This window comes from Hyperolius riggenbachi, chromosome 8 (assembly GCF_040937935.1).
Source record: "Hyperolius riggenbachi isolate aHypRig1 chromosome 8, aHypRig1.pri, whole genome shotgun sequence".
NCBI lineage: Eukaryota > Metazoa > Chordata > Amphibia > Anura > Hyperoliidae > Hyperolius > Hyperolius riggenbachi.
This window is the reverse complement of record NC_090653.1, coordinates 109,010,612-109,037,179: the sequence shown is the minus strand read 5'-3', so window position 1 is coordinate 109,037,179 and position 26,568 is coordinate 109,010,612. Positions and strand designations below refer to the sequence as shown.

Here is a 26,568-nt window from a genome sequence, read left to right as displayed (position 1 = left end):
AATCTGGGAGTCCCCTTTAAAAAGGGGTCCCCCAGATGCCCACCCCCCTCCCAGGAGAAATGAGTATAGAGGTACTTGTAGTACCCCTTACCCATTTCCTTTAAGAGTTAAAAGTAAATAAACACACAAACACATAGAAAAAGTATTTTAATTGAACAAAAAACATAACCACGAAAAAAGTCCTTTAATATTCTTAATTAACCATTAATACTTACCTGTCCCTTTAAATAAATGATCCCACGCAATATCCTCGGAAATGTTCTATCAGTTACAATGTAACAAAGTTATTATGTAACAACTTTGTTACAGTGTAACTACGCCGCACCCGACGCCACTCGCCGCTCAGCCGCCGCATACGCGTCCGTGCAGGACGCTAAGTCCCCGCAGCTCCCGCTGTCCACCCCGCCCACATCTGTCACCCACATGTCACCCACATGTGGGTGACATGTGGGTGACATGTGGGAGAGGCGGGGAGGGCAGCGGAGCCGGCGGGGACTTAGCGTCCTGCACGGACCCGACAGAGCTCTGAGCTATATAGCTCAGAGCTCTGAGAAGCATCTTTGTATTTGGGCTCCAAGGAGCCCCATTGGTCCTTAGCAGACCAATGGGGTTCCTTCAAATCAGAAGGAACCCCATTGGTCTGCTAAGGACCAATGGGGCTCCTTGGAGCCCAAATACAAAGATGCTTTTGAGAGCTCTGAGCTATATAGCTCAGAGCTCTGTCGGGTCCTGCAGCGCAGACGCGGTGGCGGCGGCGGCGGTGAGTGACGTTGGGTGCGGCGTAGTTACAATGTAACAAAGTTGTTATATTGTAATAACTTTGTTACATTGTAACTGATAGAACATTTCCGAGGATATTGCGTGGGATCATTTATTTAAAGGGACAGGTAAGTATTAATGGTTAATTAAGAATATTAAAGGACTTTTTTCGTGGTTATGTTTTTTGTTCAATTAAAATACTTTTTCTATGTGTTTGTGTGTTTATTTACTTTTAACTCTTAAAGGAAATGGGTAAGGGGTACTACAAGTACCTCTATACTCATTTCTCCTGGGAGGGGGGTGGGCATCTGGGGGACCCCTTTTTAAAGGGGACTCCCAGATTCCACCATGAACCCCCCACCCAGGAAATCGCGGCCTCCACCTCCACCGCCCATCGGAGGTGGAGAAGAGCCCCTTGTCCTTGGATTGGACAAGGGCTCGGAGGGGGAGGGGAAAGCTTGGCTGCCCCTCCCCTTCCGAGACCCCCCAATCCATGGACCATGCGGGCTGGTATAGTCAGGGTGCGGAGCCCCACGCGGCCGGTGCTCCGCATTCTGGCTATCCCAGCCTGCATGGGGGACAAGGGGTTAAAGAGGTCTGGGAGGGGGGACCCCACGTCGTTTTTTTTTTATATTTCCCACACTCAGAACGAAGTAAGTAAAACTCTTCCCACTTGGGGGAATCTATGAAAATAATACACTATTGTTACCTGTGCAAAAAAAACTGACATTTTCCGCATTTAAAAGACATTTTTGCCCTTGAAACTTAAAAATCGATTTTCTCAAAAACTTTAAGGTGTTTTTGAAAAAAAATGTTTTCCTCTTATTCCCACTGATCCCCTTAATATACCCTAGGAATTTGGTGTTCCTAAACTTTAAGCAGGCTTTGCTATTAACCGTTAAAATCGGCGGGTTTTTAAATGTATACATTTTTACTTTGAAACTTTAACATCGATTTTCTCAAAAACTATAAGGTGTTTTTGAAAAAATTTTTTTTCCTCTTATTCCTCCTGATCTCCTTAATATATTCTCCAAATTTGAGGCTCTTAGCATTTAAGGGGGCTTTGCTATTAACCCTTAAAGTCGGCGGCTTTTTTATATTATACGGAGCGTTACGGTTTAACGCGAAATTACGGTAGCGTTTAATGCGAAATTACGGCATGAACGAAACGCGAAATTTCGCGTTGAAAATTACGCTTACGGTATTTCCAATTACGATTTTAATGGCAATTTCGCTACGCTAATTTCGCATCGTAATCGCAAATTTCGCATGCGTAATTATAGTAATGCGAAATTACGAAAATTTCAGCTCAACTCTACGTGTAGGTAGATAGGGTTGTTGGCTAGGACCTCCTAGAAACTTTTTCCTGGCTTCCTCCATTCTTTCTGTATTTATACCTGGCATAGTATTGTTTCATATACCTGCAGCAATTATATATTCGGCCTACTCTGTATTTGGTCACATTAGGATTGCTTTGTTGTTAGTCTCGCCACCTATTAAGAAGAGGATTGGATGAGTAAATGTGTGAAAATGCATTAGAGAAAGGGGATGGAATGCGATAAAATAAAAGGACGGCTGGGCCATGGCTATTCGCTCTTAATTATCTTGATAAATGTGACTTGAATAAATTATTTTAGGCTTAAAGCAAACCTAAACTAAAAAGTAAACTTTATGAGATAATGAATTGTATGTGTAGTACAGCTAAGAAATAAAACATTAGTAGCAAAGAAAAGAGTCTCATATTGTTTTCCAGTACAGGAAGAGTTAAACTTCACTTGTTATCTATGTTAACTATGCAAAAGAGCTTTTCTGAGCTTTTCAACCCACTGGGTCGAATACAGTTCTCTTTTTGAAGCACTTAAACAGCCAAGAAACAGTGAGAGACAGCTTGATAAGGTTTTACTGCAGGAACGTTCAAAGGGTCAACATTTCTGTTTTGTTTTATAGTTTAAAAGACTGCAACTGCACTGGTATTAAATGTATATAGCTGAAAATAGAAATATAAGACTCTTTTCTTGTATTAGCCTTGTATTAATACTAGCCCAATCCATCTGTCATACTTTTGTAAGGACAATATCTCACATTTTGGCTATAGCCAAGCACCCGTTACCATAACAATACTTGCCTGAGCCCCCAGAACCGAAGGATGCTGGGCCATACACATCTAGCCGCTCACTCCGCTCCTCCAATGAACTTCGCCTGACCGTCCCCCACATCACCCAGTCCCATGCACGCCTCCAGGACTTCTCAAGATCCACTCCAACACTATGGAACTCCCTACCTCCACCCATTAGGGCAGCCCCCTCCTTCAACACCTTCAAGAAAGCCCTCAAAACTCACCTTTTCACTCTGGCCTACCACCCCTCACAATTGCTCTAAACCCACAGCTGAACTCTGGTCTCTACCTTTCGTGTCCCTACCTCTCCCTCTAGATTGTAAGCCTTTGGGCAGGGTCCGCCTTATTTTGTGTCCTACCTGATCATGCACCTCCATTACTGTGAACCCATGCTATGCATTTGAGTGAACCTAACTTGCCTAATCTCCATGCTCCCCTCCAGTGACTAAGCATTACCTTGTACTCATACTGTGCTGTGTGATCTGGTTTTCTTGTATTCCTGTATTGTCATATTGCTGTATGTCAACCTTAAATATTGTCTGTAACCTAAATTAATGTCCAGCGCTGCGTAATATGTTGTCACTTTATAAATACAATAAATAAATAAATACACTAACCCTGCTCTTCTCCCATCACTGACCTACCTCTTAACACTAACCCCCCTGCCTAGCCTACCGTTGTGCAACGTATCACTTACCCCTGCCACCATGATGATGATCTGCGCTGTTCATCCACTGCTGCTTGTCATCTTCCCGCGTTCGGCTACATTCTGCGCCTCCCGCACCCAAATGATACCGCAAGCACCTCTATAGCCACTCTTAACATTGCAGTCTATGCGGTGCCACAAAGTAGCAGTCTCACAAAGGCACCCAAATTACCTGCTTAGTCCCATACGTTGGACATTGAGCACAGTACCTTTCTAGCAAATATTATTCCCTTTTTGATTTCCCAAAGAAATAATCCTATTTTATTACCCATCCCTGCAGTACTTAAAGGGGCACTACTGCGAAAAACTGTAAAATTTAAAATATGTGCAAACATAGACAAATAAGAAGTAAATTTTTTCCAGAGTAAAATGAGCCATAAATTACTTTTCTCCTATGTTGCTGCTTACAGTAGGTAGTAGAAATCTGACAGAAGTGACAGGTTTTGGACTAGTCCATCTCTTTATAGGGGATTCGCAGGAATGTATTTATTTTCAAAAGCACTTGCAGTTGCTCTGTCCAACTGCCACAAAACTGTGTAGCGAGCAGGGAAGCTGGCCAGCATCTTTGTTTAAATACTTTTCCGGAATAACTTTATAAAGAATAAAAGCCTTGCTGAAAATCCCCTATGAAGAGATGGACTAGTCCAAAACCTGTCACTTCTGTCAGATTTCTACTGCCTACTATAAGTGACAGCATTATAAGAGAAAAGTAATTTATGGCTCATTTTACTCTGGAAAAAAATGTACTTCTTATTTGTATATGTTTGCACATTTTTTAAATTTTACAGTTTTTTGCTGTAGTGCCCCTTTAAGCATGTCAGTATCAGAGCTCACTGCATCTAATGAATACAGGAAACGATTTTTAAATGCGCTCATACGGTTTATTTATGTCGGAGGCAGATTTATGAATTAGTCATTTTTTTTTCCTCGCAAGCACTGTTACAAGAACTCCCTTCATTATTCTCCTGTTGTGCTTAGCATGAACACAAGGACGTACGCCACGGTGCCTACTCGGAGATTACTGATAGAACGGCACAATAAAAAGGATTTCCTGCTAATGGTAATGAAAGGCTCACAGTGGTGACTTGTGTAATGCCTGATTTAAGGTTTGTGGGCAGTGATTAGCGCATTGCTGTGGTGGAGATTTCAACGGCACGAACCGCAAAGCTTCTGGCTGTCATGAACCGCAACGTCAAGATAAATATTCAAAGGCTTTAGGGTTTTTTCCTTCTTGGTTTCTACCCACGCAGCTTTGACTGCTAGTTCCTCTTGAGATATCTTAATTTTGCCCGGTAGCCTTTTAGCTGACTGTTACAGTTGCCTATTTGCAGAGACAGAGGAATTTTCTTGTTTCTTCCCTAGTCATAATTCCCAAAGATGTGATTCCCAGTTTCCCGCATTTGATGTTAGTAGCAGAGCAGCTGCAGGCAGGGGACTCCCTCCGATATCCCTTAATGATGTCAGTGTGTTTAGGTCTGCAAGTCCACTGTTATAATTAATGGTAGAAGTGTTTCAGCAGCTCTACAGAATGTTCATTTTATTCTGTTTGCTTTTTATAAGACAAAAGGAATGTCTGTGATTGAGGCTAATTTTCAATCCCAAATAGCCCCCTGGCCAATAATGCAATGGTAATGCACTACTGATTTTATCTCCCAGAAGAAAGAACATTGAATCAATATGATTTGCATGCAGTAGAGTCCCAGTTATCCGGAACTCCACTAATCAGGGCCTTGAGAAATCCTCCTGCGCAGGTTACCCCGAACTGAGTTCGGGATAACCGGGAAGGAGGTTAAGAAAGAAATGGAAGAAAAATCATTATTACTCCGTTTTTGGCCATTATAGTTTAACATTAATACATGGTACCATAATTAAAACCTATGTATTTTATTTGCCCATTTGTCCCGGGTATTACACCGTTTAAATTATATCACAATTTATGTCGCCAATTTGCGTCCATCACTATTTACAAGCCTATAATTTAAAAAAATGATATTAACATACTCTCTTGACATGCATATTTAAAAAGTTCAGACCCTTAGGTAATTATTTATGTTGGGTTTTTTTTTAATTGTAAATTTTTTTTTTTATTAAAAATTTTATTTGGGTAATTTTTGGTGTGAGAAGTAAACAGCTAATTTTTAAATGTAATACATTGTATTTATTTATTAAAAAAAATAAATGTGAGTGTAGTTTACTATTTGTCCATCGACTTAGATCGATGAATGGGAATTATATTCCCATTCATTGATCGGGGGTCTAACGGCGGGCAGCGGGAGCGCGCACACCGCACACTGACAGCAGCACAGCCTATCTGGACGAACAACCCACAAGGGTTGTTCATTTTTTGCATCTGAGCAACTTTCACCTCCCATTCATTCGCCAATAACTTTATCACTACTTATCACAATGAAATGATCTATATCTTGTTTTTTCCGCCACTATTTAGGCTTTTTTTGGAGGGTACATTTTGCTAAGAATTATATTATTCTAAATCCATATTAACCTCCTTGTCGGTCTAATTCCTCCGGCAAGGAGGCAGTGCAGCACTTTTTTTTCCCCCTAAATCATGTAGCAAGCCCAGGGCTCGCTACATGATAGCCGCTGAGCAGCGGCAGCTCCGCAGCCACTCCGATCGCTTCCGGCGGTCAGAGTAAGCAGGAAATCCCGCTCAGAATGGGATTTCCTGCTGGGCTTCCCCGGTTGCCATGGCGACGGGGCGGGACGCCATCGACGCCATCGACGTTGGGACATCATAGGGAATCCCAGGCCACCCCTCAGCGCTGCCTAAAAAATTACAATAAAAAAAAACAACAACATAAATAATTACCTAAGGGTCTGAACTTTTTAAATATGCATGTCAAGAGAGTATGTTAATATCATTTTTTTAAAATTATAGGCTTGTAAATAGTGATGGACGCAAATTGGCGCCATAAATTGCGATATAATTTAAACGGTGTAATACCCGGGACAAATGGGCAAATAAAATACATGGGTTTTAATTACGGTACCATGTATTAATGTTAAACTATAATGGCCAAAAACTGAGTAATAATGATTTTTTTTCCATTTCCATTTTTAAGTGGTTAATACTAGCTTCAACTCTGTGCGCAGCTTGGGTTTACTGATTGATGATGAATGCAACTTTATTAATCAAATTTGAGCTGCTGTGAAACATTCCTTTTTTTCACCTAAAGAATATTGCAAAAATTAAGCACCTCATTCCTTCAGAGGATCTTGCAACCCTAGTTCATCACATCACAGCTGGACTATTGCAATGCCCCCATGCAGGCCTCCCAAGTAAAGATCTACACAGCCTGCAGCTAGTACAGAGTGATGTTGTAAGCTAACCCCACCATTTTCATATAACAGCAATCCTTTGCTCACTAAACTGCCTACACATAAAATATAGAATCATTTTAAAAATTGGCATGCTAGCATTCAAATCTCTACATGACCTAGTCCCCAATACCTGAAGGATCTGTTGCAACTGGATTACACTTCCAACAACTTTGGAACAAAAGTATCCAATAACTTGACCATTGCAAGTAAATGAAGTCCAACTAAAAACCTTTCGAGCCAGCGGTTTCTGTCATGTAGCCCCTAACCTTTGGAATGCCTTGCCAAACTTAAAGTGGACCTGAACTAAAGACTCCTCTCTGCTCTAAAAGATACACAACAGCATGATAACATTTAAACAAAAAAAAGGCATTTGTTACAGCTGATACAAATCCTAAAATAAATTTGCACCATTTCTACTTCCTGATTCATGGAAGTAGACATATTGTTTACAGTATGTGCTGTCAAATGTGCTTATCTGCTTATCTGCCATAGGCAGTCATGTGACACAGGGGGAGATCAAATTACAACTAGTGGTTAGACACAAATGAGGAGGAATTAAACAGCTAAACTAATCTAAATACATCCAGGGTGCATTTCTCTACATTTCCCTTCTGTGCTGTGCAAGAGTTCAGGTTCACTTTAACCACTTAAGTATCAGTTGTCTCTGCCCCCTTAAGGACCAGTGACCGCTGGTACCAGAAACGGCGGAATCACGACAGATAACGACGAATCACCGCACATACCCGCCGCAATCGCCATCACCGCCGCACGTCGGGAACCTGGGCCACCCACTCTGACGTCTCTATGATGGCAGAGTTCCTGTGAGCCGGTCAGGAGCCGCTTTCATTGGCTCCTGACCCTGCCTATCAATAGCCAATAAGCCAATGGGATCAGCTTACGTTGATAGACGGCGGGGAAACAGCGGCGAGATCGTCGGGAGAATCGAAAGCGGTGAGAATGCGCAGCGTCGGTTGATTGATGCCCTGCCAGCCAAGTAGCTACCAAAACAGGTAGTAGATTTCAATCATTGAGGTCCGAAAGTAGTTAAAGCGGACCCAAACCAAACATTTTTTTAATTAAAAATATTTAGCCGCACCACTCTGACACATACAAATATAAATAAACACTCCTTCAAACCTATGATCATTTCAGTGCATGCTTTTCACCCTTCTCTTTTCATAGCTAGGGTTGTACTGGGGGCAGCCATTAGCAATTCCTCCATTACCAGACACCATCTACTCCACCAGTTTGCCGGAAAAATCCCGGCAATTTGAAAGGAAGGGAGGGGTTTCTCCAATAAATGTAAAATATTTTATATTTGTCATCATGGAGCTGAAAAAGGGCTGCTATTTATTATTATAATTTAGAAAATAGATTTTATTTCTGAAATCTTGTATTTTTAATTTGGGTCCACTTTAACCTCCTTGGCGGTTAATTTTTTTTTTAAAAATGGGCAAAAATGCTTTTTTTTGTATTTTTTTTTTGTTTCATGTAAAGCTACCAGAGTGGTAGCTACATGAAACACCACTAGAGGGCGCATGTGGCCCTCTAGTGCGATAGTCGCCGGCATCAATAGCAATCAGGGGAGCGCGTATATAACGCGTTCCCCTGTTTGGCTTCTCCTGTCGCCATGGCGACGATCGGCATGACGTCATGGACGTCAGCCGTCGTCCTGACGTCATGCGCACTCGATCCAGCCCATAGCGCTGCCCGGAACTCATTGGTCTGGGCAGCGCAGGGCTCTGGCGGGGGGGGCCCTCTTTCACCGCTGCGTGCGGGCGATCGCCGCAGAGCGGCGGCGATCGAGCTGTGCGCGCGGCTAGCAAAGTGCTGGCTGCGCGCACAGCACTTTGAATGGGGCGAATCGCCCCAGCAGACCCTGAGAAATCCTCCGGCGCGGCATAGCCCGAGCTCAGCTCAGGCTTACCGCCAGGGAGGTTAATCAAGGCAGCTCCAACCCTGGACACCTTTAAATCAAACTGAAAAGTCATCTGTTTAGTCTGGCCTTTTCCCCTGTACACAGCACTGTGTACTGATCTGAGACAAGGTTATGCACTTTGGGTTTTACAGGAGAGATAAGTGCTTTGCAAATGTTGTGTTGTTGTTGGATACAGAGTTCTTGGTTTGTATATAGAGTGGGATATGGTACTCTATTTGCTAGGCCTATTTTTTATATTGAGTCTCAAGCAACCTGAACGCACACTTATCCAGCATCAGCCTATTCCCATTGGTACCAGACAACCGAGACTTTACTGTATTAATTTTCCATCCTAAAGTGACAGGGGTAACATCTTGCTCATGCAAAGTTGCATACTTGCACATGCTGACAGGCAGAGTTGGGCTTTGTTTATTTCTCTACAGATGTCCTACAGAGTCTGGTTCTCCATGACTTTGTCTGGTGCATTGTGACTTCTGTACCTTGAAAATCCTTCCTACCACAGAGCCATATCAAATCACACTTTGCTCTGATAATTGCACCCCAAAAACTAAAACTTTAGCAAAGTAGATTAACTGACTCTGTAAAATGAATAAGCTACAGGCATGTTCTAAACTGGAGGTTCTAATTTTTCAGTGACTGTTCGCCCGCCACATTACATAATGTTTTCCCCATTCCACGTTGCACCATTCTCCACTGCAATCCCCCCCCCCCCCTGGACCACCACTCTCCTCTTACCTTGGCTTACCATCCTGGAGCTGCAGCCAGTCATGCTAATGTCACTGTCCCCTGAGCAAAGAGAGCTGGACAGGCATGCTAGATGGGACTGCCCACCCAGCCCTCTATGGGGTGTGGTGAGGTCAGTACTGCTCTTGGCTGATGAGCCAAGTGAAGATGGGAGAGGTGACAGCCAGTCAGCCAGTAACTGTGTGGTTCCGCAGACCACCCTGTGTTTGTGGATTTGTGGGATCATTTATAGACAGAGCTTAACCCCCTCTGTTCGCTATAATTGAAGCCTGTAACAAGCCTGAGCTATAGAAATGATGTAAATAATAGAAAACGGGATTACGTTCAGTGAGCACTGCTTCCCAGAGTGTGAAATATAGAATGCTAAAGTAACTCCAACTTTTTCTATAAAAGATGAGCTTGGTCTATTACACCCCACTTCTTCTCTTGGTACTTTATGTTAGATGGTTTTACTGACCAATAGGGAACCTCAGTAGTTTATCGCAAAACTTCTGATTACTGTTAGATGCAACTGTAACTGTTTTGGTAAACCGTGGATCATGTACTTTGCTGTCATCTGCTCAGTTTCTGTTTTCCGGGTTTGTGGCAGGTGTCATTTAAGCTCCGAATTATGCAGAATGCAGCATGTGATGCCCTTCATTCCTGGCAGCACATCTTCCTTCTCTGGGTGCAGGTCTATTGTCTATGAAGGAGAGGATGTCTATGAAGATGTGATGTATACTGGAATTCACCTTCAAATGGAAATTCCCCACTCGGCACTTTTCTGCACTCTTTTAGAAAGAAAAAGAGTTATGTTGGGGTGAAGACTTATTTCTGCAAGTATTATTTAAAAGGGCATTTAAGGGATATTGATATGGCAGAGAAATGGGTCTTTCCAAAACACGCAAACCATAAACGAAAAAGTGGCAATATTTATTGCATTTGATCTGTGATCATGATGACTTTCATTATGCAGGAGAACAGAGGCGCCAAAAGGATGAAAGGAAGCTAAATGAGCTTAAAAAAACAAGTTCTTGGTAAATAGAGGAGGTAGTGGTGGACTTACCTCCTCCAAGTAGACACACAATGACTGTAGTAAAGACAGTCAATATATTTTAGTTATGAACTCCAAATATGCAGACGTGTTTTGCAGATTTGATCCCGCTTCATCAGGCAATAACAACGGAGCAATAGCATATTCTCTCTCTCTCCTTGCAGTTGTAGTATGTCAAAAGCAAGCTCACATACCTTGGCCGGGAATCGAACCCAGGTCCACTACTTGAAGGGCAGCTATGCTCACCACTATACCAACAACCACACACACAGCAAAGGACAACACTTTGAAGTCTGAAAGATTCCAGGGCAAGGGTGGGAAGGATGAAAAGCTAGGTGGCCATGCAACCATTCCTGCTAACCTAAAGCTTACTTATAGACAGTCATATGAGACACATGCCGGGTGCAGGGCTGTGTGGTGAGTGATCATATAGACAGTCATATGAGACACATGCTGGGTGCAGGGCTGTGTGGTGAGTCAACACATTGGCTTAAGACTTTACCAATCCTAGAGAGAGAGAGAGAGGGTGGTGGTGGTATGTTTTTAGCTTCTAAAACGGGATAAGAAGCCTTGAAAAGACCATTTCCGGTTTTCAATTCGGATATCCGAATCCGGCCGGATACTAGGGTCGGATACCCGAATTCAGTTCGGGTATAAAAATGTCAAATTCGGATATCCGACCCGGATCGGATATCTGGATACCCGGATCCGGATCAATTCGGGTATTTAAAAGTACTACCTGAGCATCCCTGATTATCAAGCACAGGACAGTTGCTAATGGAGATGGCAGGGAACCTTTCCACACCTTACCATAAGGGGTGAAAGACTTTCCAGAAATACAAACAGTGGTGAGAAATTTAAGAGACAAGGATCCTTCATACTGTCATTCTTGCCAGTTTACTAAAAAGATTGCTTGAGCCAGGTGCATTGGTGATATGCAGCAAGTAGCCTTTAGTTGCAGATCAGGTTTGACCATGTTTCACGTTAGCGATCCAATCATCACTACCCCTGAGAATTGTAGCTTCTATAAAGTGGCTGTGGAGCTAAGAAGACAGTGCTGGCATCTTTCAGCAGTACATCATTTTTAAGTACTTTAGTTGTCTTGTCGATTCTTTAAAACCAAACTAACAGAGTGCTTCAGGCCAGAAGACGTATTCATTCATGATTATTTTGTAAAAGGGCTTGATTGCTCTTCTTTTAAAAGTTGCTGTCTCTACATTCTTTCCGATGAAAGCCCATTATTGTGTATGTATGTAGCAATGCTCTTTTTTTGTGTGCCACTTACCTGAACTAGTACCCTAAGTCAATCCAAGTCAATCCTTGCAAAGCCATGAGCCATGATTGAAACAAAGCAAGGATTCCAAGTCTGCTCTTAAACTGGCTGCTTCAGATGAATAATGTATCAGGGGCCTGATTTAATATTCCTTAGTGATTATTCTTCGTCTAAAATAGAATACCAATCTTTTCAGTATCCCTTTAGTGTCCGTGTTTTAAAGCTGTACACCATGCCCTCTCCAGACTGCATCATTCAAGGCATACCATTTCTTTTTACAGGAACATTTTACGCCTGAATGCAAATTCAAAGAGTCAGTGTTTGAGAACTACTATGTGACATACTCCTCAATGATCTACAGACAGCAACATTCGGGGAGGAGCTGGTTTTTGGGTCTCAACAAAGAAGGTGAAATTATGAAAGGAAACCATGTAAAGAAAAACAAGCCTGCAGCTCACTTCCTGCCAAAGCCTCTAAAAGGTAAACAGGTTAATCATAATTATAGGATGGATTTGATGTGTCGTATGTCATTTATGCCTGTTCTTAATATATTAAGCCTGATTCATTATATTCTCCTGGCCTGGAGATCTTCTGAGATCATAAATGATCCTACACAACTGACCTGGATTTAAAGAGTAACTGTTAGGCCCAAAAATGAAATTTAAATCTCTATTGCAATGTTTTATTTACTTTTTAAGTGAGCCAAAAAGGCAATGCAGAAGTTAAAAATCAATTTAATTTTTTTACTATGTAGCCTTTTCCCCAAGCTCCGGACGCAAAGCCGCATATCAGATACTGCTGAGCATGCAGAGCATGCCTATGTCTGCCCGACCCCTCTCTCCCCCCCAGGACCAGGTGCCGATATATTCTCACCCCAAACAGCTGACCGCTCTGACACGGAGAGAGAGCGGGAGCACTTCCAGCGCCGCCACCGCAGAGCAGCCGCCGCCGTGCACAAAGCTGTTTGGGGTGAGAATATATCGGCACCTGGTCCTGGGGGGGAGAGGGGGGTCGGGCAGACATAGGCATGATCTGCATGCTCAGCAGTATCTGATATGCGGCTTTGCGTCCGAAGCTTGGGGAAAAGGCTACATAGTAAAAAAATTAGATTGATTTTTAACTTTTGCATTGCCTTTTTGGCTCACTTAAAAAGTAAATAAAACATTGCAATAGAGATTTAAATTTCATTTTTGGGGCTAACAGTTACTCTTTAATAATAGTCTTGTGCTGTTAAATTGTAAGTTTTAAACCCTTACATCACTTGCTCACTCACGAGGCTCCAGGACTTCTCTAGACCTGCCCCTACTTTATGGAACTCCCTTCCTTTCATTGGCTCCTGACTCTGTGATCAATTTGAGCCAATGAGATTGGGGTCTAAGCCCAAACAGGGATTCGATTCGGGATTCGATTCGATGCAATTTGATTTGCCATTGTTTTGCAATTGCAAATCGAACTGAATCAAATCGAATCCCGATCGGACATGTTGGATTTAATCGAATCGTAAATAGAATTGTAATCGAATCGTACAAAGAATCGTATCGTGTAGATTGGGCTTTAGATTTCAATTACTGTGGTCCGGAAGAGGTAAATGTTGTTATCTCTCCCCTATTTATTGTGCAGTGTTGCATAATATGTTATGCTTTATAAATAAAGTTTAATAATAATACATGGGTCATATTTAGAGGATTAGTGAATTAGCATTCATGTGACCACCATAAAGCAATTTATTTTACTTAATCTAGGTTAAGAAGGACAGAGAAAAGCGTTATTTATGGTGCAAACAAAGTAACGGCCTACAGTAAATATTGTATCATCAGCTAAACATCCAAAAATCAATAATTAATTAAATATAATTAAACTGCCTCATAGTGATAAATGTCCATAACGTTACACAATGTACTCGGTGTACAGAGAATGCCTGGCATATTGTTTGTAAACTGTTCCTTTGGTTCCATACTGAGTACAATGTGTGCGCTTATAGATTTTCATAGCTGGGCTCATCTATGAGGGATATTAGTTCTATTTGATGAACCATTTTTTTATTATATATTTAGCTGATGATACAGTATTATCTACTGTGTACATTTACTTTGATTTTATCATTAGCACCCCTCTTTCTTTGTCTCTTATTGTTAAATTTTTTAGGGGGACATCGGTGCTTTTTTTTTTTTTTTTTTTTTTTTAAACCCTATTCTTTTTTGATTTATTTTGGACAGCCAGGACTTATTTATTTCTTATTTTGGGAGTGTGTATGTACTGCAACTGCACAATTACTATTTCCAAACCTTTAATTAGCCCCCATGGCTCTATATGAACTGAGGATGAAAGTGACAATTTTTTTTTTTACCACTTAACAGCAGTAATATTTACTGGCCACAGTATTTACTGGTTAAGGGCTCTGCAACTTACACAGGAGATCTGGGTTCAAATTTCGACTCTTTCTATTTCAGTAAGCCTGCACCTCTTCAGTAAAGAGACATTGGGCAAGGCTCCCTAATACTGCTTCCGCCTACTGAGCATGCCCTTGTGGCTGCAGCTCTGGGGCTTTGAGTCCACCAGGAGAAAAGCGCAATATACAGTGCTGACTATAATTATTCATACCTCTGGCAAATTTTGACTTAAAGAGAGCCTGCAGCCTCAAAAAAAATCCCATTTTTATTTCCTATTCCTCTTAAAGTGAACCTCCAGACTAAAAATCGACTCAGCAGCACTGAAAAGGCTTAGTGTTTCTTTAACAGTTTCACAGCATCAGAACTTTGTTTCTCTTATACAAGCCTCATTTTTAGCTGCACAGAAGAAAACTGCCCAGGCAGTTTTCCCCTTATGCTGTGCAAAGCATGGTGGGATTTCTGATGATGTTGTTCTCGTTCTGTTGTTTTGGTGCAATTTTTTTTTTTTTTTTACATTTTGAATTTGACATTTGAAGCCTAGTGTGTGCAGCTGGGAGGGGTTATCAGGACACAGGACAGTTGGAACTGTGTCTCATGCTCCCTGTCACCTCCTTTCAACCAAAAAGATTGCTGCCCCTATGACAAAGATGGCAGCCCCCATGAATCACAAGCATTTGCATGTTCTTTTAAAACAGGGTGGGTAAAAGATTATATTACCTATCTATTCTAATTAACATAACTAATGTAACTTAATAGCAGTATGTTTGTTTAGGCTGAAGTTCCCCTTTAAGAATTGATATCATACCTCAGATGCCGCATCCCTGCGGCTGAACGCTCACTTAATCCCCTCGAAATCCCTGGGGGGAGATTTGGGGATCGCTTCCGTTTAGAGGTAGAGCTTGGGTGCATCAATCTGCGCAGATCTCCACCTCTCCCTGCCCCTCTCAGTTTTCTTTCACCGAGAGGGGCAGGGAGAGGCGGCGATCATTGCAGATTGGCGCGAATGGAGGTAGAGCTACAGCCCAAAGCTCTGCCTCCCCCGGGATTTCTGGGGAATTTAGTGAGCGTTCAGCTGCGGGGATGCGTGTTTCAGGTACAGAGGCGTAGCTAGGGTTTTCAGCGCCCGGGGACAGAGACTATTAATGCTCCCCCCAAGGTCAAGGTAGGGGCATGTCCACATAATAAATGTGGGCGTGGTTATGGGTGGAGCCAAATGTACATGGAGGTTAGCAGGCTCACGCTCACCCACCCTCCCTCAGTATGTACCTTCCAGCATGTTCCAAGACAAATTCAGCAATCATGAGCCCCCCCTCCCATCAAGACAAATTCAGCAATCATGAGCAAACATGAGGCCCCCAAAATGACCAACTCAGCAATCATGAGGCCCCCAACAAGACAAATTTAGCAATCATGAGGCCCCCAACAAGACAAATTCAGCAATCATGAGACCCCCAACGAGACAAATTTAGCTATCTTGAGGCCCCCAACAAGACAAATTCAGTAACCATGAAGCCCCCAACAAGAAAAATTCAGCAGTCATGAGGCACATAAATAGACAGCATTTCACATAAATAGGCATAATGCCCCCTTAATAGGGTAGACACCTCTCACCTGGCAGCAGTTCCCCAAAATACACTCAATCTGACAGCAGTGGTTCCCCAAAAATAGGTAGCCCCAGGTCTATAGGTGTCCCCAGAATAGGTGGCCAGCAGTATAGATGCCCCCAGAATAGGTGGCCAGTGGTATAGATGTCCCCAGAACAGGTAACCAGGGGTAGAGATGTCCACAGAACAGGTAGCCAGGGGTATATGTGCCCAGTATATGTAGGCAGGGGTATGTGTCCCCAGTATATATAGCCAGAGGTATATGTGCCCAGTATATGTAGGCAGGGGTATATGTGCCCAGTATATGTAGGCAGGGGTATATATGCCCAGTATATGTAGGCAGGTGTATATTTTCTCAGTATATATAGCCAGGGGTATATGTCCCCAGTATATGTAGGCAGGGGTATGTGTCCCCAGTATATATAGCCAGAGGTATATGTGCCCAGTATATGTAGGCAGGGGTATATGTGCCCAGTATATGTAGGCAGGGGTATATATGCCCAGTATATGTAGGCAGGTGTATATGTTCTCAGTATATATAGCCAGGGGTATATGTCCCCAGTATATGTAGTCAGGGGTATATGTCCCCAGAATATATAGTCAGGGATATATGTGCCCAGTATATGTAGCCAGGTGTATATGTGCCCAGTATATGTAATGGGGGTATATGTAGTCAGGGGTATATGTGCCCAGTATATGTAGTCAGGGGGTTATATGTGCCCAGTATATGTAGTCAGGGGGTTATATGTGCCCAGTATATGTAGCCAGGGGTATATATGCCCAGTATATGTAGCCAGGGGTATATGTGCCCAGTATATGTAGCCAGGGGTATAATATGTGCCCAGTATATATAGTCAGGGGTATATGTGCCCAGTATATGTAGCCAGGGGTTTATGTGCCCAGTATATGTAGCCAGGGGTATAATATGTGCCCAGTATATGTAGCCAGGGGTATATATGCCCAGTATATGTAGCCAGGGGTAGAATATGTGCCCAGTATATGTAGCCAGGGGTATAATATGTGCCTAGTATATGTAGCCAGGGGTATATATGCCCAGTATATGTAGGCAGGGGTATATGTGCCCAGTATATGTAGGCAGGGGTATAGATGACCCCAGTATATGTAGGCAGGGGTATATGTGCCCAGTATATGTAGCCAGGGGTATAATATGTGCCCAGTATATGTAGCCAGGGGTATATATGCCCAGTATATGTAGGCAGGGGTATATGTGTCCAGTATATGTAGGCAGGGGTATATGTGTCCAGTATATGTAGGCAGGGGTATATGTGCCCAGTATATGTAGGCAGGCGTATATGTGCCCAGTATATGTAGCCAGGGGTAGATGTGCCCAGTATATGTAGCCAGGGGTATAATATGTGCCCAGTATATTTAGCCAGGGGTATATATGCCCAGTATATGTAGCCAGGGGTATATATGCCCAGTATATGTAGCCAGGTCTATATATGTGCCCAGTATATGTAGGCAGGGGTATATGTGCCCAGTATATGTAGCCAGGGGTATATGTCCCCAGTATATGTGCCCAGTATATGTAGCCAGGGGTATATGTGCCCAGCATATGTAGTCAGGGTTATATGTGCCCAGTATATGTAGCCAGGGGTATATATGTCCAGTATATGTAGCCAGGGGTATATATGCCCAGTATATGTAACCAGGGGTATATATAACCAGTATATGTAGGCAGGGGTATATATGCCCAGTATATGTAGCCAGGGGTATATATGCCCAGTATATGTAGGCAGGGGTATATGTGCCCAGAGTAGGTAGCTAGGTGCCCCCCTTCCCAGCAGGAGGAGAGCAGCGCAGAGAAGAGGGAGAGCTGCTCTCCCTCCCCCGCTGTCCCCTCCATTAATGTCCGGGTGTCTGGCGCAGCGGGCGGAACTTACCTCCGTCTCGTCGTATCGTCGGATGGATTTGCCGCTACTCTGGTCTGAGCAGCGACTGCAGCACCCGAACTTCCGGCGCTGGAGTGAGACGGAGGTGAGTTCCTCCCACTGCGCCAGACACCCGGACATTAATGGAGGGGACAGCGAGGGAGGGAGAGCACCCTAAGGTGAGGGAAGGAGGGGGGAGATGGCTCCCCTTCCCTACCGCTGCTCACAGCTCTCCCTCTTCTCTGCGCTGCTCTCCTCCGCAGAAAAAAAAAACAACAAAAAAAAAAACAAAGCAGCTCAGCTGGGCGCCCTTAGGGACCCGGCGCCAGGGGGCACTTGACCTAACCCGACCCCCCTAGCTACGCGTCTGTTCAGGTATGACATTAATTTTTAAGATGAACAGGAAATGAAAATGTTTTTTTATTTTTTTATTTTTGAGGCTTCAGTCTCTTTAAAGTTACTTTTATTCAACCAGCAAGTCATTTTTAGACGGGAAATGACATAGGTGTTTCCCAAAAGATAATAAGATGATGTACAGGAGGCATTATTGTGGAAAAAAAAACATTTCTCAGCTTTTATTTTCATTTGAGCAAAACGTTTCCAAATCCAGTTTCCTGCCACAGCTCACTTCCGGGATATGCGAACTTTAACATCAGAGCGCCTGCACAGCCCTGGCCGCACGCATCCTCGCTCACGTTGCCGGATGCTCCCGGCAACTTGAGCTGGAGCGAGGACTGACCGTGGCCATGCAGGCGCAGTTGGCTATGATATTGAAGTCGCAAAACCCGGAAGTGAGCCCCGTGAGGTTTGTTTTAACCCGGCGCGGGCACAGGACATCTGCGGGGGACCAGTAGAAGTCCCAGGTAACTCTCTTTTTTTTTGGGGGGGGGGGGGGGTGTCTTACAGTACTTTAAACAACTGCAACTGAAAAGATGCTGCTAAAGTGCAGGTGCACAGTATAGAATTTAGAAAAGTAGAACTTTTAAGGTACACTTCAGGAGTTCCACTTCTGTAGAATTGTAAAGGTTACATTGTATTATATTTCTTAAAATATGAGACCTGATCATACCCAATTGCTATGAAACACGGTACTACAAACATCAGCATTAGGAGCATTTAGGCACTTCATATTGAGGCTTTTTTTCTCTACCATGTGCCGGTGTGTTGGGGAATCTTTCTACATGGACTTTCTTAAAGGATACCCAAAGTGACATGTGACATGATGAGATAGACATGTGTATGTACAATGCCTAGCACACAAATAACTATGCTGTGTTCCTTTTTTTATTTCTCTGTCTGAAAGAGTTAAATATCAGGTGTGTAGGTGGCTCACTCAGTCGTGACTCAGACAGGGAGTGACTAAAGTGTGACCCTCACATTTAACTATTTCAGGCAGAGAAAGAAAAAAAAGGAACACAGCATAGTTAATTGTGTGCTAGGCACTGTACATACAAATGTCTATCTCATCATGTCACATGTCACTTCGGGTATCCTTTAACCACTTGAGGACCACAGTGATAAACTCCCCTAAAGACCAGGCTGTTTTTGTCATAATTGGCCATTGCAGCTTTAAGGCCAAGCTGCAGTGCCGTACAACACAGCACACTAGTGATCCCCCCCCTTTTCTCCCCACCAACAGAGCTCTCTGTTGGTGGGGTCTGATCGCCCTCCCTTGAGTTTATTTTTTTTAAATAAATATTTATGTTCGTGTTATTTTTTTTACTATTTCTGGTTTTGCTTTTTTTTTAGAAATCCCCTCCCTTCCCCCCAGCCGGCTAATCACGCGATCAGCTGTCATAGGCTTCTGCCTCTGAGAGCCGATCGCTCTCTTGTCCCCCAGGGGGACAGCCGTGTCACACGGCTGTCCCCAGTACAGCGCTAATGCTGATCGCAGCGCTGTACTATGTAAATAGACGGCAATCGCGCCGTCTAACAGTCTCCCAAGAGGGGGCGAAGCTCCGCCCCCCAAAAAGGAGATGCGCGCACACCCTGTGCGCGATCTCCTTCATTAGCCGGCTCCAAAACCCATGCCCATTGGCATGGAGCGGTCGTAGAGTAGTTAAAGCAATGATGCATCTTAAATCTGTAAGCAGACAATTATTTTAGCCAAGTTAGTTGAAACTGCAATGTACTAAATTATTTTTCATTTCTCTCTAGTTTAATAGTCACTGTCACTGGAACAGTCTGTCCAAACAAATTATAATTCAAGATATCAAACTGAATGTGTTGTAAGAACTTACATTTTTGATATTACATTGCAATATTAGCAATATTAAAACATAGAAAGTAACTAATATTACATGCACAGTGTAGCAGTTTACATGTATGACCACCTTAAGAGCTGTTCACTTACTGTGGAACACCCACACTGCTGTCAGCTCCATGTGTTCTAGAATCATGTGACTGACTTTTCAGGAACTAAAATTTCTCTAGAACAGCTGCATCAATTGTGAACATAGTGTGAGAAAAATCGCAGTCTTTTATTCAACTTTATGAAAATGAAAAATTCTGGAGAATGAACTTTAGTACTTTAAAGTAAACCAGAGCTGAACTAGATAGAAATATCAATACTTACTCGCGGCTTTCTTCAGCAGCATAAGCCCGTCTGAGTCTTACGCCGTCCTCCCGCGGTGTGCCGTTCAGCCGTGATCAGCCCCGGTAATAGGCTCAGTCGAGTCAGACCCGGTCTACTGCACATGCGCGGGAGGTCTGCGCATGAGCAGAAGATTCAGACTGAACCCGGCTGAGCCTATTACCAGGGCTGATCGTGGCTGAACAGCACACCGCGGGAGGATGGCGAGGGACTCAAATGGGCTTATGCTGCTGGAGGAAGCCTTGGGTAAGTATCAATTTTTCTATTTAGTTCAGCTCTGGTACACTTTAAGTAACATTTTTCTGCAGAGCTTTACAGAAAGTATTTCAACAATAAATGTATACATATATTCAAACAGTATTCAGTCTGAGGGCTATAGGATTCACTAAATTAAATCAATCTTTACATGTGCATGCAATATTTTCCCCAGACGCTATGCTAATTGTGTAACAAGCATTCCGCAATATGTGTAAGTTGCATTACACACACAACAAATGCATTGCTTGTGTAATGTGCACTAGACAAGCAACACAAACATTAGGCCCGAGCCGATACATTTATTCTTCTAAGTTTACTCCTAGGAGATCATTTTTCATCTTCTGTTTAAACTAACTTTTCAGCACTCTGCAATTGAAAATGTACCAGGAAGTGGGTGAAACAGTGCGGTCAAAATTATTATGCATATATCCTTGCTTGCTGGTGGCTTAAAAGGCATTTTATTGATAAGATGTGAAAATATCACCTAGGAGAAAACTTAGGAGAAAAAGTGAATTGCATATGCATGTAGTTTTTAATGTAGTTTAGTGAATCTACCCCATTGTGCTGTAAGGCAAGAGTGCTAAAAAGGCACAGGCAATTATTTTTTTCTCCTATGTGTTATTTTCATACCTTGTCAATATAATTCCTTTTACACCACCGGCAAGCAACAAAATAATTTTGAAGTACATTTTCACCTATTTTTGATACTTTCTCAATTACAAAGTGCGAAAATACATATGGGCCACAATGCTGCTGAAAAGTAAGTGTCCTCTTTACAGGCCTAAGTGATATCAAAACTTGCATTTTCATTCTATACTCAGCTAGTCAATAGATGGCATGAGCCTTACTCAAGTGCCTTTTCTTATAGGACCACTATTGTGAAAATCATAAAATGTAAAATACATGTAAACACATGCATATAAGAAGTACATTTCTTTTGGCGTAAAATGAGGCATAAGTGACTTTTCTCCTATATTGCTGTCACTTATAGTAGGTCATCTGACAGAATTGCCAGGTTTTGGATTAGCCCATCTACTTATGCAGGATTCTAAGGGTGTTCTTTATTTTCAAAAGCACTTAGTGAATGGCAGTTGCTCTGTCCAACTGCCCAAAAAAGTATGCAGCAAGCAGAAAGGCTGCCCAGCATCGTTGTATAAATCAATTTCAGAGAGCCCTTATAAAGAATAAAGGCCATGCTGAGTATGCCCCATGAAGAGATGGACTAGTCCAAAACCTGTCGGTTCTGTCAGATTTCTACTACTTACTGTAAGTGACAGCAACACAAGAGAAAAGTAATTTATGGCTCAGTTTACTCTGGAAGAAATATGCTTCTTATTTGTATGTGTACACATGTATTTCAAGTTTTACAATTTTCACAATATTGGTCCTTTAAAGGGAACCAGAGATGAACGATTCACACAAAATAAACATATCAGTTGATAGCTTGTAAAGAATAAATGCTCTACCTGATAATTTCGCCACTCTGGTGTGCCTTTTTGAGTGTTTTTTATCCATTATTGCTCCAGAAAATATCCAATATGGCCGCCGGCTCATACCTGTTCTGTTTCCGGGTTATAAGTTGTTCTGGATGTGCTGTCTATCCTCTATAAGACTATAGACAAGCAGGGCTGCTGCAGCCTTTCATCTGTCTGCTTTCAACTATTATTCTGGAATGCTGTGTGGCTGTCTGTAGGAAGTGTCTCTCATAGAAATGAAACTGCATACAGTAGATAATGACAGGCTGCACACTGAACACAGATACATTGTTTCAGAGCTTCTTTCTTGGCAGCAGCAGCCCCTCCCATATCAATAGCTCTGAGTATGAAATCTGATACAGGAGGTGGCAGGCTTGGGCTTGAAAAGACTCCACAGAAGAGTGACTCAGCTATAATGATTCCAGGTCAAACCTCGACTGAATAGTCGGTGGATTCTTATCACAGTTGATAACAGATAGATTAGACTGAGAAGAATAAAACTAAAAGCAGGGTAGGTGTTTACTGTCATGTTCCCACTGATAAATGTAATAAAATACATGAGGGTGCTTCGTCTCTGGTTCTCTTTAAGCATAATTCAGAGACAGTACTATGCTCTGTTTTTCCACTAGATAGACATTACAAAAATTTCCTACATGGTTATATTGAGCTTTGTTCTAAATCATTTCTATTTAAAACGTGGTGGTTTAGTTTCCAGTGAGACCATCGATGTTGGCGAAACTTCAGTAACCTCCTGTTTTTCTAATGATGCTCATTCATCTCCCAGCAGGTGATAAAACCTGCTTCACTCCCCACACTCTGTTTAAAAACATTGATGTATCTTCTGAGAAAAGACATAGTGTACTTTTCATACATATGGATTGTGTGGATTATTTTCCTCTGTGTCTAAGTATCTTTTGTTTCAAGTAGATGTGTGGTTAAACCTGCACTTAACATACTCAAATTAGCATGTGGAGCAGCAATAACCATCAGAGCACAGTGCTGGTAGAAGGGAAGATTGCCTTGTTGCTATTCTATATGAGCACTTTACTGTGTACCAGCCGTGGTCTCGCATGGAGCAGACTTGTGTATAATCGTCAGATACAAACCCTGTGTGCTGGGATTTCTAGATTGCTTTCAGACAAATACCTTATGTAACTGAATGTTTTTACCCATGCTCAGGGGACCTATCAGAGTCTGGCACAATTTGCTAATTATCTACTTTTTAAAGTTGACAAAGCTAAACTAGGCAAACAAATGAAGTAGAGAGAAGAAGATGCAGATTGCACATTTATCTAAATATGGTTTGTTATAGTATGGAATTTTTTTATCCTGTCACTCAAAAATAAGCTAGTCAACAGCCAGCCAATTTAATCCCAGTTTATTGCAATCTCATATTTGAATGGAAATCAGTTGGTTGCTATACTTTGATTCACTTTAGCTATGCATGTAATACTGTTAGAAGTTGATTCACAAGAGTAATCTTATAAAATGATCTATCTATATCTATCCTTATCTGTTTCTCAACTTATTTATTAAATAATTTTTCACAACTTCCCAAGTAAAAAAAAAACAAAAACAAAAAAACAATAAAGCAAATCACTTTAAATAAGTTGTCTTTTTTAACATTAACTTTGCTTTCCTTGCCTTATCTTTAGTACTTTTTCTGGTGGTGATGTGTAAAAGGCTTTTAATAGGCAAGGTAAGAAAACAGGGGACAGTGTCGGGGGTTTCGCCGCTTTTGGCGATCGTTGCGGAATTACACGTCATTCCCACCGCACACCTGATTGAGTAAGTCAGCTCAACATCTTGCAGCTTGCGCAATCGACAATGCGACCAACTTTTGTCCCAAAATTGGTCGCATTGTTGGTCGGGCATGCACCTGGCGGCACCTATTTTCCTCCAATTTGATTATAATAATCGAATGGGATGGTAAAAGTTGCCTGATGTATGGCCACCTTTAGATAAGTCATGAAAGTTTTGATATCACTTGCAAAGTATATTGCTTATTAAAGTGAACCTCCAGACTAAAAATCTACTCAGCAGAACTGAAAAGGCTTGTTGTTTCTTTAACAGTTTCACAGCATCAGAACTTTGTTTTTCTTATAGAAGTCTAATTTTTAGCTGCATTTTTAGCTAAGCTCCACCCATCAAAGAAAAAAAGCCCGGGCTTTTTTTCCCTGTTGCTGTGCAGAGCATGATGGGATTTCCTATGTTGTTGTTCACGTTGCCTAGCAACTGGGAGGTGTGATCAGCACACAGGACAGTTGGAACTGTGTCTCATGCTCCCTGTCACCTCCTTTCAACCAAAAAGATGGCTGCCATCATGAAATCAAACATTTGCCTGTTCTTTTAAAACAGGGTGGGTAAGAGATTATATTACCTATCTATTTTAATTAACATAACTAATGTAACTTAATGACAGTATGTTTGTTTAGGCTGAAGTTCCTCTTTAACATTTTTTCCGCAGTCTAATGTTCTGACTATCGCACACAAGATGTCATGACATACACCGTATATATTCTTTTGGTTGAATTGATTTATATATTTTTTTTCTTATTTTTTTCAGTGGCTATGTACAAAGAGCCTTCTCTTCACGATCTCACAGAATTTTCCAGATCTGGAAGTGGGACACCAACCAAAAGTAGAAGTGTTTCAGGAGTATTAAATGGTGGTAAATCTATGAGCCAACATGAATCTACGTAGCCAGCTGGAGGCAAGACAATGGCTACGGCGCACAAGATAATGGAACCTTACCTCTGGATGCTGTTGAATTCTTACTAGCAGTCTTTCATCCAAATATTCGATTTTTCAGGACAAGCACCGAACTTGCATAGGTCACTCACGTCAGCCATTAGATCTTGGGTTTTTGAGTGGATTCCATAATTGTAGAAAGTGCTTTTCACAAATCAGAAGGCACCAGGATAGCCAGCATACAGTTGAATAAACGAACGAGAGGACATAACCTGCTCTCTGTTTATATCGCCTATGCTTTGTGGGGGAAAAAAAAATTCAAAAATGAAAAAAAACAAAACATTTCATTGAACTTTAAAGCTGATAGGAATTTTGCTTTCCAACCAAGAATAAAAGACCACTTTTGCTCTATAAAGAAAAATTTTACTGCTTATATGTTTTATAGGGGGCAAGCATAAAAAAATGTAAAATCTGTTGTTTTAATGGCTTACAATTTTATATATAAGCTTGATTACATGTATTATTCACTTGGAGAAGTGCAACACTTTCTTTTTCAACACATAGAGCTTTTCAGTCTCGCCCGATTCCTCAAAGCTGACTTTCAACTTGAAAAAATCAGGTCAGATTTGAGGCATCCCTCAGGCTCAAGTAAACAGTGTTCCTGTGAAATCTAACATACTCACTTTTTATATATCTTTGTAGTATTCTGATTTTAGTGTTAGCCCATTCATGTAGACACAGAATTGTACCGTCAGTCCCAAACAGATGAAACGTCCGTTACGAAACCATAGTTCATCGACATCATTTTCTCTTAATTCCATTTTTTGTGTGTATGATGTTCTATAAATGTTGTGGCTTTTTTTCTAACAAAAATAAAATAAACAGTGGAATTAAGGTGACAGTTTTTATAAGAAATGTCTTATTTGTAAATGTCCTTTTTTCAATGTGTGGCATATGTAAACATTGTAGGCATTTTGGACAAACTGTGTCTACACAACAGGTACCTGTGTCTGCTGTCAAATCAAAATGTTCAAAATTTATTGAGTTTTCCAAATAGATAATCATATCTGTTGCATGAACAGGCAGAAAATCGGATTCAAAGTGCATGACGTTTGGTTTCGTGCATTAGATAATATTTTCCTCTTCAAAAATATATTATGGACAAAAGAGTTCAGATCTTGTACATGCTGTTAATTTGTTGTATACACAAAAAACTGCACTGAAAACATTTTTAATCAAGTTGTATTATTTTTGAAATCACATTAATTTAATGTGGAACTTTTTATTTTCTTTTTTTTCTTTCATTTTTTTTTCACCCAATGTTAGTAAAATATAATGAATTTAAAGCAGGCTATGCATTATTACTGTTTACATGTTTAGTCATAATATTTTCTTCAAAATTTGAATTTATCATGTATTTTATTTTAAATAGGACCCTGTTTACGTTGAAGCAGATTGTGCACTTGTAAAATAAATGTTTCCTTCAGTTAAACCTCTGTTTGTCTTTTTTGTTGTTACATACTGTAATTAACCACTTCTCAACCACAGGTTTATTCCCCATAAAAAAACCAGAGCAATTTTCACATCACACTCCTCCCATTCATTCGGCAATAACTTTGTTGTTACTTATCACACCGAAAAAAATCTATAAATTGTTTTATTCGCTACAAATTAAGCTTTCTTTGGGTGATACTTTTTCTAAGAAGTATTTTATTGTATATATTTTAAAGGTAATAATAATAAAAAAATGAAAAAA

At 41.5% G+C, this 26,568-nt stretch overlaps 1 protein-coding gene across 5 annotated transcripts in view; it reads left to right on the top strand.

Moving 5' to 3' along the window:
- FGF13 (fibroblast growth factor 13) overlaps positions 1-26,190 on the top strand; it is a 553,717-nt gene extending 527,527 nt beyond the window's left edge. For all 5 annotated transcript variants that reach the window (XM_068250991.1, XM_068250987.1, XM_068250988.1 and 2 more), the window contains 2 exons: positions 12,191-12,389; positions 24,688-26,190. In XM_068250991.1, the coding sequence (XP_068107092.1) occupies positions 12,191-12,389; positions 24,688-24,824 (336 nt within the window). In that variant the 3' untranslated portion in view covers positions 24,825-26,190. The remainder of the gene's footprint in view (positions 1-12,190; positions 12,390-24,687) is intronic.
- Positions 26,191-26,568: the final 378 nt, after the last annotated feature.